The 12,634-nt window shown below is 54.2% G+C and overlaps 1 protein-coding gene and 1 long non-coding RNA gene across 4 annotated transcripts; one reads left to right on the top strand and one right to left on the bottom strand.

Annotated features, from left to right (window-relative positions):
- Nucleotides 1–2,462: 2,462 nt before the first annotated feature.
- Nucleotides 2,463–11,265, top strand: LOC117693202 (solute carrier family 22 member 12). 3 transcript variants are annotated; one of them, XM_034483640.2, is made up of 10 exons: nucleotides 2,463–3,148; nucleotides 4,336–4,439; nucleotides 4,778–4,932; nucleotides 5,010–5,178; nucleotides 6,657–6,780; nucleotides 6,925–7,040; nucleotides 7,627–7,841; nucleotides 8,255–8,363; nucleotides 8,516–8,719; nucleotides 9,256–11,265. In XM_034483640.2, exons 1-10 carry the CDS (start codon nucleotides 2,747–2,749, stop codon nucleotides 9,317–9,319), a joined length of 1,662 nt encoding a protein of 553 aa, XP_034339531.1. In that variant the 5' UTR covers nucleotides 2,463–2,746; the 3' UTR covers nucleotides 9,320–11,265. The 3 variants fall into 3 exon arrangements, with proteins under 3 accessions (XP_034339531.1, XP_076772307.1, XP_076772309.1); XM_076916192.1 differs by lacking the exons at nucleotides 4,778–4,932; nucleotides 5,010–5,178 and having other exon boundaries at nucleotides 2,465–3,148; XM_076916194.1 differs by lacking the exons at nucleotides 2,463–3,148; nucleotides 4,778–4,932 and having other exon boundaries at nucleotides 4,363–4,439.
- On the bottom strand, nucleotides 3,872–5,872 carry LOC143435083 (uncharacterized). Its single transcript, XR_013105064.1, has 2 exons — nucleotides 5,521–5,872; nucleotides 3,872–5,346 (listed from the first exon to the last, which is right to left on the bottom strand). It is a non-coding gene; the product is annotated as an uncharacterized LOC143435083 (long non-coding RNA).
- Nucleotides 11,266–12,634: the final 1,369 nt, after the last annotated feature.

Genomic DNA, 12,634 nt, shown 5'->3' with positions numbered 1-12,634 from the left:
TGAACTCAAGGCCTGTCCCTCTGGGGCTCAAGGACTTGACTCCAACCTATATCTGTACTTCTACTAGTCACCACAGTCCCAGTTCTAACTAGGGACCCCCATTGGCACAGGAGCTAGCCATACTGTCGTCTCTAAACCAAACACTAATGACCTGTTAGCCCCAGAGTGACAACAGCTCACTGTCCACAGATCCTCCTTTTGCTTCCCAGTGTAGAGCTGGAACCATGACTGCACCCATGCATGACATTCTAGGGGTGGCCTTGACTAACCCCACCACTGAACTGAGGACAGAATGACTGTGTGTCACCTTCAGCTCAGGCTACAGGGGCCAAGTCAGGTTGATTCACCACCCTCTCTTGCCCTTCATTGAAGTAGAAACTTCTGGATTCTTTGGGACTCAGTTATGTCATGTGATATTTTGCTGAAGCAGACACAGGTGAGAGGATGTTTTGCTGAAGCAGACATGTGAAAGGATGCATGGTGTTTAGAAAGAATATAAATACGGCCCCTCATGTCTGTGGCGAAGCTCTTGTATTGGTTTGCCTTGCACCACATTGCTGATCTTTGCTTGTCATGATTTCATAGAGGGTAACTTGCCAAAGAACTTCTCGTGATATGCCAGTGGCTTCTGTGGACTTCTGCCAATCGGCAGAGCCTGTCAGTTTTCTCTGGATTGAACTGTTGCTGCTGACTCGTGTTTGGTGCTTGCTGAGAGGTCTGGACCCCCATTGCTGATTTGTGTTTGGTGTTTTGATAGTGGACTGGACTGCTGATATCCTGACAACAAAGACTGGGATCTCCCCCAAAAAACTACTTCTAAACAAGTCCACAGCCCCCCATTCCCTATTGCCCATTCTTTTCCTCCACCTCTGGCAGGTGGGCTAGAAGGGAGCTTGAAGGGTTAAGGGATGCTAATTAAAGTAGGTTTTGAAAAATCCAAGCCTGCACTCCGTGACTAACACATGAGACCAGTGCCTTCCAGTGACAGCACCAAGGGGGCACACACGGGATGGGGCTACATTCCCAGACTCCCCTTGGAGGACGGACAGCCACCCATCAGTAGCAACCACCTGAGACATTACACAATTAAGAAAGAAGCTTCTGGGTTGGAGAGATGGCTCAGAAGCTGAGCATGCTCTGCTGCCCTTCCAGAGGACAGGTGTTCAGTCCCCAGCACCCACATCCTGCAGCTCACAACTGCCTGTGACTCCAGCTCCAGGGGATCAGGCCTTTGTGGGCACTGCACTCACACACACACACACACACACACACACACACACACACACACACACTATAAATATTTTTATTTTAAAAGAACATCTGTGTCAGGAATGGTACGGACACCTCCATCCCATCATCAGCCACCTGATTACGGTTTTCCCTCTTCCACTCTCAAAACTACCTTGAACCAAAACCAGTCAGTGTGCTGGTGCCCACAGACTTGTCTCCAGCTCTCTACAGCAGCCCTCACCATGAACAGTTCCTGTTCGCATACTCTCTCCCATGGCTTCCTGGGGGACATTTTCCCCTTTGTTGGGCTTTTCTCCCCCCATCCCCCAGGAGCCATGGAATCTTTCAAATGGAAGTCAAACAGGGCTGGAGAGATGCCTCCTGGTTAAGCATCTGCCGTTCTCCTGGAGGACCAGGGCCCTGGTGTTTAAGGCAGGATTTAGTGTGAGGTTTTGCAGTGTGGCAATAGGTGGAGGGGACAGAGCAGAGGGAGGCAGGTCAGGGAGGGGACAGAGCAGAGGGAGACAGGTCAGGGAGGGGACAGAGCAGAGGGAGACAGGTCAGGGAGGGGACAGAGCAGAGCAGAGGCAAATGGAGAAGTCCTCAGAATGAGTCGGCTTAGAGAGATGTAAGACTAGCAGCTGAGTTGCCAGGGTGTGAACTGTGACTCTGTTCCAGACGGAGGGCCATGTAATGACAGGCCAAAGAGATGGGTCCTGGGGAAGAGACAGAGGTCTCTATACGTTAGGATATTTGTCTTGAATGTACAGGGGCATGTGCTAATGTCAAAAAAGGCTTAGTGAGGCTCAGGACAGGGAATCAATAAGGGAGGGCAGGAGCAGTGGCAGCTTCAAGAGGCTAGTGAGGCCCAGAGACTAGGTGCCATGGGTCACACAATCTCAAGCATAGGATGCCACCACTCAAGCTAGGATCATGCCAGCTCTGAGGTTGGAAGGACCCCTGGGCTCACCCTCTCCTGGGTTAGCTCACAGCACAGTCACGACGCCCCCTGGAAGGCAGGCAGGAGCACTGAGAAGTGGCAGAGCCAGTGCCCAGATCTTGCCGCACCCTAACAGAGACCGGGGCCATGAAGACAGGGGCGGGGGACAAAACTGCCGCTTTCAACTGCAATGGTGTTTCCCTGGTTAAACTTTGAAGAAATGATTACTAAACCCTCTTCTATTAAATGGCTCCTAGTCACACTTTAATTCTAGCCAGAGTAACTTCTCTCTCCACCCTCCTTGGTTTTTCCTGAGAGTCAGAGTTTGCTGTGTCTCTGAGAGGTCCCCATGGCCTCTAGATTATTACAGAGGTTCCAGGTCTCAGGGTGACAGCCAGCAGGCAGATACACAAGAGCCTGGGCTGGCTGTGACTCGGCGTCATGGCTGTGTGACATGCATATGAAGAGGCTGGTGTGGGCAGAGCCACAGGAGAAGCAGGCTCATCCCATGGACCCCATGGTCCTGGGCCAGCCTCTGTGAAGCAGAAGCGGTGTGGCAGCACCCAGGAAACATCCATGGCGTTTCCTGAACTCCTGGACCGAGTGGGGGGCCTGGGCAGGTTCCAGCTCTTCCAGATGATAGCTCTGGTGACCCCCATTTTGTGGGTCACCACCCAGAACATGCTGGAGAACTTCTCAGCTGCAGTTCCCCACCACCGATGTTGGGTGCCTCTTCTGGACAACAGCACCTCCCAGGCGAGTATCCCTGGGGACTTTGGACCCGATGATCTTCTGACCGTCTCCATCCCACCTGGTCCTGATCAGCAACCCCACCAATGCCTCCGCTTCCGACGACCTCAATGGCAACTTATAGAGTCCAACGCCACGGCCACCAACTGGAGCAACGCTGACACTGAACCATGTGAAGATGGCTGGGTTTACAACCACAGTACCTTCAGGTCCACAATCGTGACCACGGTAACAGCACTTGGGAGCCCAAAGTCACAGTCACGGTTGGCTAGACTTAAATGTTCCAGTCTCAAACAGCATGCACCTCCCCAAGCCTCCACACTCGGGGGCAACCATGTAGGCTTACAAGGGACTGGGCAATGGGAGTCATCTGCAAAGTCATATTTAGTGATTCATGCCTGTGACCCCAGCACTAAAGAGCCAGGAGGATTATTGTGAGTCTGAGGCCAGCGTGGGCCACACAGTGAGGTATGTCTACACAGACTGGCCTGGGGCGACACTCCTGTTTCTGCTTTACCAATGGCTTCACCCACATTTGAACCTCAGCTATGACTCCAGGCCACCCAGAAACCGGGACCTGTTGTCTGTCTCTGGGCTGAGCAGAGGACCCGTACAAACACTGGCCTCTTAGAAGAGATGTGGGCAGGCTGGGGAGATAAATCTGCAAACTGCCTGTCATGTTTAAGCATGAAAACCTAAGTTCAGCTCTCCAGCACTCAGGGAAAAGCCAGGCCCAGTGGTGGCATGACTGTAATGCCAGCTCTGGAGAGGTAGAAACAAGGGGGCCCCTAGGGCTCACTAGCTAACTAGCCAGCCTAACCAGTGAGCCCCAGGGTCATCAAGGGACTTTTTCACAAAAACAATATAGGCAGCTTCAGAGACTGAACTCTGATCTTCACAAGAACTACACACACAAACACACACACACTCACGAAGACGAGGAGCCAGGCAGTGGTGGTGTATGTTTAATTCCAGGACTCAGAAGGCAGAGGCAGGTGGATCTCTGAGTTTGAGGCCAGCCTGGTTTACAGAGTGATTTCTAAGACAGCCAGGCAGGGCTACACAGAGAAACCCTCTCTTGAGATGAAAAACCAAAAGAGAGGTGGGGAGGGGAAGCCAGCTAACCCAAGCCAGTGGAGGACAGCAGCCCCAGCAAGCAGGAAGGACCCTGAGTGAGGAGCAAGAGGAAGCAAGCCTCCACGGAAAGGGAGGCTTCTCGAGCAGATAAAGCTAGAGGGTCTCTACTTTCAACCCAGTACAGGGGTGACAGGATACTCCTTAAGAAACCAAGCTACTAAGCCTGGGGGTGCCCTCATGGTCCCGCAGGGACCAGCCCATGCCCAGCTCCATTCTAGCTCCTTCACCTCTTACTCAGACTGCTCCTCCTGATCTCAGCTCTGCCCCTTTCCCTCCAGTGGGACCTGGTATGTGATTCCCAGGCCCTGAGACCCATGGCCCAGTCCATCTTCCTGGCTGGAATCCTGGTAGGAGCCGCAGTGTGCGGCCGTGCCTCAGATAGGTAAGTATACACACCTGGGCCAGGCGGGCTCTACTGAATAAACCCCACATCCTTTCCACGCCAGAAATTCACCAACTTTCTCCAGGGTTGTGGGGGAGGGGGAGGCACTGTTTCTCTCTGACTATCATTCTAAAATCCTCTCTGCCACACACTCAACACTTTTGCTGTTGCTTGGTGTCTCTGCTAAGGGGGAATTCATTCACTAGCCCTCCTCATGTTCATGACCCTCCCTGGGTCATGTGACTTTCTGCCTTCCTCAGGGGGCAGGGACAGGAGTGCCCTCGGTGGTCCAGACCTGTGTTGCTGGCCAATGGTATTCCTCCCCATGTGTACCGCAGGTTTGGGCGCAGAAGGGTGCTGACCTGGAGCTATCTTCTGGTGTCCCTGTCCGGCACAGCAGCCTCCCTCATGCCCATCTTTCCCCTCTACTGTCTGTTCCGTTTCCTGGTGGCCTTTGCAGTGGCCGGTGTCATGATGAACACGGCCAGTCTCTGTATGTTCCCTGATCGACGCTGGGTTGGGAAGGCTATATGCAGGACCCAGGATTGACCCTGTCCTTGCTCCTTGCAGTGATGGAGTGGACGTCAGCCCAGGGTAGCCCTTTGATGATGACCTTGAATGCCATGGGCTTCAGCTTCGGGCAGGTCCTGACAGGCTCTGTGGCCTACGGCGTGCGCAGCTGGAGGATGCTACAGCTGGCTGTCTCTGCCCCCTTCTTTCTCTTCTTTGTTTATTCATGGTGGGTGTTGCAGCCCCCCCTCCTTGAAAGAGGTTCTGCCCACTCTCGGGGATTAAGGTGGGAAACTCCTTTTCCTGCAGACAAGGGGTTTAAAAGTTCTGGGGACCAGGACCTTTGAGGTGTTCACCACTGCTGCCCAAAGTCCAGGTGCCCTCTGTTCCAACTCACCTGCAAAAAAGCCAGGTGCCATCTTTCTGTGGCCCAGCAGCAAACTGGGGTCACAGTTCATGCTCCTCCCCCCCCCCTCAGGAGGGGTCTAGCTCCAGCCCCTTTGACCTGCTGCAGACCCTAGATCTCTAATTCACCTTGTCTCATCCCACCCCTGCCCAACCCCATCCTTACCTCGACGGGACTCCTCCAGCCTCAGGTCTCCAACTACCTGACTGACTTCTCCTACCCCTGACTCCTCTCACCTACTTCCCAGGATGCCTTTCGCCCCTCTGCTGCTTCCCAAGTCCAACAGGCTACTGAGAATCACGAGGCTTATCTGTACTCTCATTCCCTTCCCCCACCGGCTTTCAAAATCAAGGGTGCTCTGGGTCCTAGGAGTATGAACACATGGCTCCTCCCACTTGTGCTCAAAGGGAACAGCATGTTCTTCTGGGTAGGGGAGAACTTTTGTAATCCTAGACCTGGGTATAGCATGTGGTGGTCACTACCAAAGACTCAGAAGACTGAGCAGTTTAGTGCTGCAAGTGAGTGTGTGTGTGTTTGTGTGTGTGTGTGTGTGTGTGTGTGTGTGCACATGTGCGCACGTGAGACAGAGAGAGAAACAGAGAGACAGAGACAGAGAGACAGAGACAGAGAAAGGTTTGCCTCTGAGACAGGGAGAAGCAAGTTGGTATGAAGCAACTGTATCCTGATACAGAACCAGGGAAACAGGCACAATGAGGTCAAAGGGCCCAAGGATCAGTGGCTGCCAGGGGTGTGGACAGAAGGAGCTTGGTGATATTACTGGTCCTAGCCTGGAACAGGGCAGGGCTGGTGAAGCTGTTTGTAGCAGGAAGACAACACAACTGTGGGGCGGGGCAGGAGGGAACATATATGGAACGGAAAGACATCATGATGGTGAGACACCCCGGCAGCCACTGTGGTGCTTACTGCACCCAGGCCTGGCTCATGGATGAGGCTGAGGAGAGGCCATGGGACAAGAAGGTGAAGAGGGACAACAGAATCACTCCCTATCCTGCAGCCTGCTCAGGGACTAGAGAACACTGGGCTCTCCAAACTCAGAGAGGAAGGAGACAGGAGGACCCCCTGCTGGTACAGGTGGTAATCCAGGTAACCTGGCTACATATACCACTATGGTGCCATTGTCCTTTATGGCCTCCACTGACTTTAGCAGCCTGAGACTGGAGTTTCCAATGCTCCCTGAAACCACCCCCTTAAGGCAGAAGACACAGAAAAACAAGGAGGGTGACACAGGCCAGGCAATGGGGGCTGCAATCAGTGACCCCTTACACATCCCTCCACTTTAGGTGGCTGCCAGAATCGGCACGCTGGCTCATCACGGTGGGCAAGCTGGACCAGGGCCTGCGGGAACTACAGAGGGTAGCTGCTGTCAACAGGAGGAAGGCAGAGGGAGACACATTGACCATGGAGGTAAGCCAGGGCTAGGCCTTCCCTCAACCCTCTCCCCTTAGATATTCTTCCTGGCTTTGCACAGGAGCTCCCTCGGAGGTCAAGTAAAGGCCCCTTGGGGTGGGCCTGTGGGTACCTGGTGCTAACAGCCCCCAACTCCCACAGGTCTTGCAGTCAGTCATGCAAGAGGAACCAAGGGGGGACCAAGCTGGCGCCAGTCTGAGCACTCTACTCCACACGCCTGGGCTGCGCCTCCGAACCTTCATCTCCATGCTATGCTGGTAGATGCCCTTCTACCTGAGGCTACCAGCCACAGGGAAGCCTGAAGCCAGCTGCCCAGCAGCCAAGGATGGGGTCTCTAGCTCTAGCTAAAGGTCATGTCTCTAGCATGACCTTTAGCTCAAGTCCTTGCTCAGGCTCCGGGACAAGGCAGGCCGGGTGGGCTGCTGACCAAGGATTGCAGGCCCAAGTGCCTAGAAAGGATTGAATAAGATTCAGAATGATGCTGGGAAAGCCAGAGAGGCAAATCAGACACAAAGCCCAGCCGGCAGCTGCTCCATCTTGATTAGAGGTAGTAGGCATAGGCAGGCTATTGCCCAAGCTTGAAGCTTAGGCCACCGAGTGAAGATCTAATCTGTGACGACTCTGTGGGGAGGGTCTATTCAGTGGGCACTAGAACCAATGGACTAGCACTGCAAATGTTGTATCTGGGCAGAGAGAAGGGGGAGAAATACCCAGTGTCCCATAGGCTGTCCCTCAGAGGCCACCAGCCTCTCTCTCCCAGTGTCTAAGGAGAGCCTGGACAGGGCCAACAGGGCAGACAAAAGAGCAGCCAGCCCAGGCTAACCCAGCCACCCTTATTCCTAGGTTTGCCTTTGGCTTCACCTTCTACGGCCTGGCCCTTGACCTGCAAGCCCTAGGAAGCAATACCTTCCTGCTCCAGGCGCTCATCGGGATTGTGGACCTCCCGGTGAAGACAGGCAGCCTGCTGCTGCTCAACCGCTTGGGCCGGCGCCTCTGCCAGACCAGCTCCCTGGTGCTGCCGGGACTCTGCATCCTGGCCAACATACTGGTGCCCCATGGTGAGCTGTAGCCTGGCTGTGGGTGAGCAGGGAAGGCAAAAATGTGGTGTGCTAGCTGAGGCTGTCCCTGGGGGTAGGGGTGGACCCAGAATAGAGAATGAGGGATGTGACAGAGAGAGGGTAGTGGATGGAGCAGTGAGGGGTGCTAGGATTTTAGGGGAGATCAGCAAAGCTGTAACAGTAACACAGAACTCACTAATAGTTGAGGGTAAGAGAGAAGGGGGACAGGGGACTCCCCAGATCTGGCTATGAGGGCCTGGGAGCGCATAGATTGGGGCCACAAATTACTTACATAGGACACAGTATGGGCAGTGGAGGGACGATTCATAGATGTTTGACAGACCAGCCTATAGGACAGGGACCAGCCCAGGGAGTACAGGACCCTACTCTGCTGACACCATTACTGTTCACAGAGATGGGGGGCCTTCGCTCGTCTCTGGCTGTGCTGGGGCTGGGGAGCCTGGGGGCTGCCTTCACCTGTGTCACCATCTTCAGCAGTGAACTCTTCCCCACTGTGATCAGGTGAGGCTGTCACAGGCTCCAGAGAGCACTCTAGCCTAGAGGGGAGGGCTGCCCCCAGGTCCCCATGGTTCTCCACCCTGCATGATTCGTTGGGCCTCCCTTGATCTAGTGGGGCTGAGGTTGTAGACAGAGTGGCAAACATGTTTCCACAGGATGACTGCAGTGGGCCTGGGCCAGGTGGCAGCCCGAGGGGGAGCCATGCTAGGGCCTTTGGTGCGGCTGCTGGGTGTCTATGGCTCCTGGCTGCCCCTGCTGGTGTACGGAGTAGTGCCAGTGTTAAGTGGCCTAGCTGCACTGCTGCTGCCTGAGACCAAGAACTTGCCACTGCCTGACACCATCCAAGACATCCAGAAACAGTGAGTGGAGCAGTCTGCCGGCCATCTCCTCCCTCCCTCCCTTCTTCCCAGCTCTCCTCCCTCCATAGAAGCCCAAAACAGGTTGGCCCCAGGAACTCATCCTTTACACTGAACAAAGGAGAAAGTAGAAGCCAAGGGAAGGCTAGGATGGCCCAAAGTTACACAGCAGGGTGGGAGAGCAGAGACCAGGGCTAACATGTGGACTTTAACTCTCTGCTCTCTGTCCCACCATGTGAAGAAAAAAAATGACCCAGCTACTCCCAGGCCCACCTTGAAAGAGAGAGAGAGAGAGGTAGAGGGAGCGAGTACATGTGAACTAGCTGGTGTTTGTCATGGGGAAGTTCTGGGGGATGATAAGTGTTTCTGGGGGCTTCACAGGCGGCAGACTCTGTCACTAAAGCCTTGGGTAGTTGACATGATTGAAAAACCCACCCCACCCTGACATGCTCAGTAAGTTCAGACCTGAGCATGGACACGAGTCAAGAGTCAGGGGTCATTCTGCTCCTTAGTCACACTTCTCTGTCTTTCCTGAACAGGTCAGTGAAGAAGGTGACACATGACATACCAGACAGTTCCGTCCTGATGTCTACCCGGCTGTAGAAGGACCATGACCACAACAATGAGAGGAGGAGAAGGGGGGAGGGGAGGGCTGGCGATGGTGGGTAAAGGCGCCTGCCTCCAGGTCTAACTGGAACCCACAAGACAGTAGGAAAGAAACGACTCCACAAAGTTGTCCTCTGACCTTCACATAGACATATTCCCCTCCCCCGACCCCTGTGATACATACAAATGAATGATTTTTAAAAGAATGAAAAGGAGGGAGAAGGAAGAAAGAGGAAGAGAGGGGGACAAAGAGGGAAAGAGGGAGGAGGAGCCGGCATCTTCCAGCCCCTGCAGACAGCCATGGGAAGCAGAGCTCCACCTCCAGGGAGCCCCTTAGAGGGCTGCCTTCCCGGGCCTCTCTCTAACACAGTCTGAGGCTAGAAGGCTGCCCTGACACCACCAGGACCCTGACTCCCCCAGGCAGCTGCACACCAGAGAGAGACAGAGACTAGGGCACCTCCTCGCTGCCTGCAACCCACCCTGCTGCAGGACTTAGAACTGAGTGTCCTCCTCATCTCAGCACAGGCAAAGAAGCATCAGCATCTCAGGGTCACTGAGGGCCTTGGTCAGCTGGCCTGGTCCCTCGCCATCCTCTCCTCACTCCACATACCGGTCCACAACGGCCTGGGTCACCTCCCCAGGTCCTCCAGAACCAGCCCAGGGGCTCCATTCCAGGGTTCAGGGACAGACCATGACTCTGGTGGCACTGTGAACCATGGCTAAGGCTACACACCTGCCACTCCTCACCCTCTGTCATGTAAGTTCCCTAAGGGTCACTTGTCCCTTGCCCCACATTCTCACTCACACATAAGGCCTGTTGGAGGGACTGGACTATAGGGATTGGCTAAAGATAAAAATCAAATGAACGACGACAGCCCCTCAGGAGCTCGTGACAATCTAAGAGTCTGCAGGGTAGGAGAAAGGACTGGGGGGCTCCCCACCAGATAGACTACTGAGGCCCATAACACACAGACTGGCCCTAACACCCAGCTAGGAGGAGGCAGGATCAGAACACAAGTGCTGCCTGTAGGTCTGCTGAGCTCTGCTCGGGCCTCCGTACCATCTAGGTAGATAGAAATGCATGCAGCACGACCTCTGTCCCTCTCAGAATCAGCCAAGATTCTTTAGGGTCCACTGGGGATGCTCACATGAAAGACCATGAGTGTCTGTAGACAGTGTGCTGCCCAGCGGGTCAGGAGCTAGCACACCAGCTGCACTGCCTGGGCCAGCCTGGGCCATACTTAGATGGTCTCTGTAGCTACCTGTGTGACTGCTCCCAGGTGCCTCAGAGGAAGGCTGCAACAACAACAACAACAACAACACACACACACACACACACATACACACACACACGCATGCACACGCACACATACTTCCTAGTGCCCTCGACTGCCTCAGGACAAACTGGTTCTGTTGCTCTAGGCCCAGCTGCACTTCTTGGGGCTACAGGGTTCCTAGAAACTTCCAGGACACAGAGCTTGGTGGAGAGGTGGATCCTCCTCTATTCTAGGTCAGAGTTGTCCCTCTATCTGTATTCAGAATGGCCACCCCTGGCCTATCCAGGTGGCTGAGAATTTTCAGGATAAAGAGTTCTGTCACTGGGCAGTATCACTGTCTAGAGTCACTGGCCAACGCTCTAGGCTGCAGCCCACACCCATTTAGACATGCCCTCTTTTTAATGCCTACTTTGGAGGTTTCTAACCTCGAAGCTGCTGAGATACCCCCACAGTGGAGGAGTCAAGAGAACCTTTTGGAAAGGTAAACTGAGTTAATAGCCACATCTAGAACTCTTTCTTTAGAAAATAAAGCCCTAGGGTGGCAGGTCTTCTGATGCAGAGAGGGAGACACAGTTACACGGCAACCAGGGTGATGAAGCCATCCTTTCAACTCCTAGAGAACATCCTGCCTCAGTCAGGGTCACTGAAACAATTGCTGATGTCAGAGTAAAGGCACTTCTTCCAGGCTTGTCCACAAGGAACTCCTGCTGTGTTTTCTGTGACCAACAAAGTAGGTGGGAACAGGACGGAGCCTGGGCTTTGAGAAAACAGTAACACAGGTCCCAGGAGGAAGGCCATGACTAGCCGGGGACAGGACACCCTGGCAGTGCTGCCCCATGTCAAAGCTTCCCCCCCACACACACACTCCCACAGAAGAGTCAGTATGATCTCCCCAGGCTCCTAGACCAAAGCTGAGGGATGGCAAGCAGAGTTAAAAGCCAGTAGGTTCAGAAGGCCAGAGAGAGGCCATACTCACAGAGAGCCACCCCTGCAGTCAGCACTCCAGGCTGGTGGCATGCTACAGAGCTGGGGAGCAGAGCCAAGAGGTGCAGGCAAAGTCACAGGACAGAGGAACAAGTCCTCAGAGGGGCTCACTGCTACACTTGAGGCCCTGAACTAGCCACTGGCAGCCACCCTGGACACCAGGAGAGACTTCTTCCCTCCAAATACTGGACAAGATGTCAGCTATCTGGTACGACATGAGCGGCAGGTACACAGCCTCAGAAAAGAAGGCAACATGATGCCATGGGGCCCCAGCCAGATGTCAATCCCCTCCCTCCCACACAAGCCACGGTTGTCTCCCACCCTCAGCCCCATCCAGCAGACACTTGCAAGCGAGATGTACAACAGTTGTCCAAGAGCCCAATGTTGTATTCAACTCAATAGTCCCCGGGTCTGGTCCAGGAGAACAGTCAGTGATGGTGCAGTGGACAGAGCCATTTGTCATCAAGATGAAAACTTGAATCTCATACAGGACCCACATAGCGGAAGCCGAGAATGGCCTCCTGTAAGAGGTCCTCTAATGGCATACACATCTCCACACACTAAATTTAGAGGGAACTTAGCAACTGTCAGGGGCACGCACTGAGACCCTGAACACAGGCCAGGGCCCTGACCTAAGAGCACCCACCAGGAACAAACTACACGGGACTGTTGGAATTTGGAAAGTTTTTGTTTTCTTTTTCCCACACATTTCCGGGTTTGGGGTGTTTTCCAAGACTCAGACACATTTGTTAACAAAGAGAAAAAAAACTGGGGGAGCAGGGAGCCCATGGGCGGAGAAGTGACCCCAGCCATCCGCAGACACAGTCTCACTCCCTCCATCCTCTGCACCTGCAGCTAGCTGGTGCCACAGACGCAGCTCTGGTACCTTGATTATTTGTTTTTAATATATATCTGCATTTGCCTTTCCCCTCCCCCCGCCCCCCACCCAGCTCCTCCAGCGACTTCCCGGCAATGCACGTTGCCCGGCAGCAGCGACACATACAACAGGCCTTGGCCTGGGCCAAGCCCAATCCCTGGGCAGCCCCAGGCA

The sequence above is a fragment of the Arvicanthis niloticus genome, chromosome 1 (assembly GCF_011762505.2).
Source record: "Arvicanthis niloticus isolate mArvNil1 chromosome 1, mArvNil1.pat.X, whole genome shotgun sequence".
In the NCBI taxonomy this organism is placed as follows: domain Eukaryota; kingdom Metazoa; phylum Chordata; class Mammalia; order Rodentia; family Muridae; genus Arvicanthis; species Arvicanthis niloticus.
The sequence above is the reverse complement of the archived record's forward strand: the minus strand, read 5'-3'. Positions and strand labels throughout refer to the sequence as shown.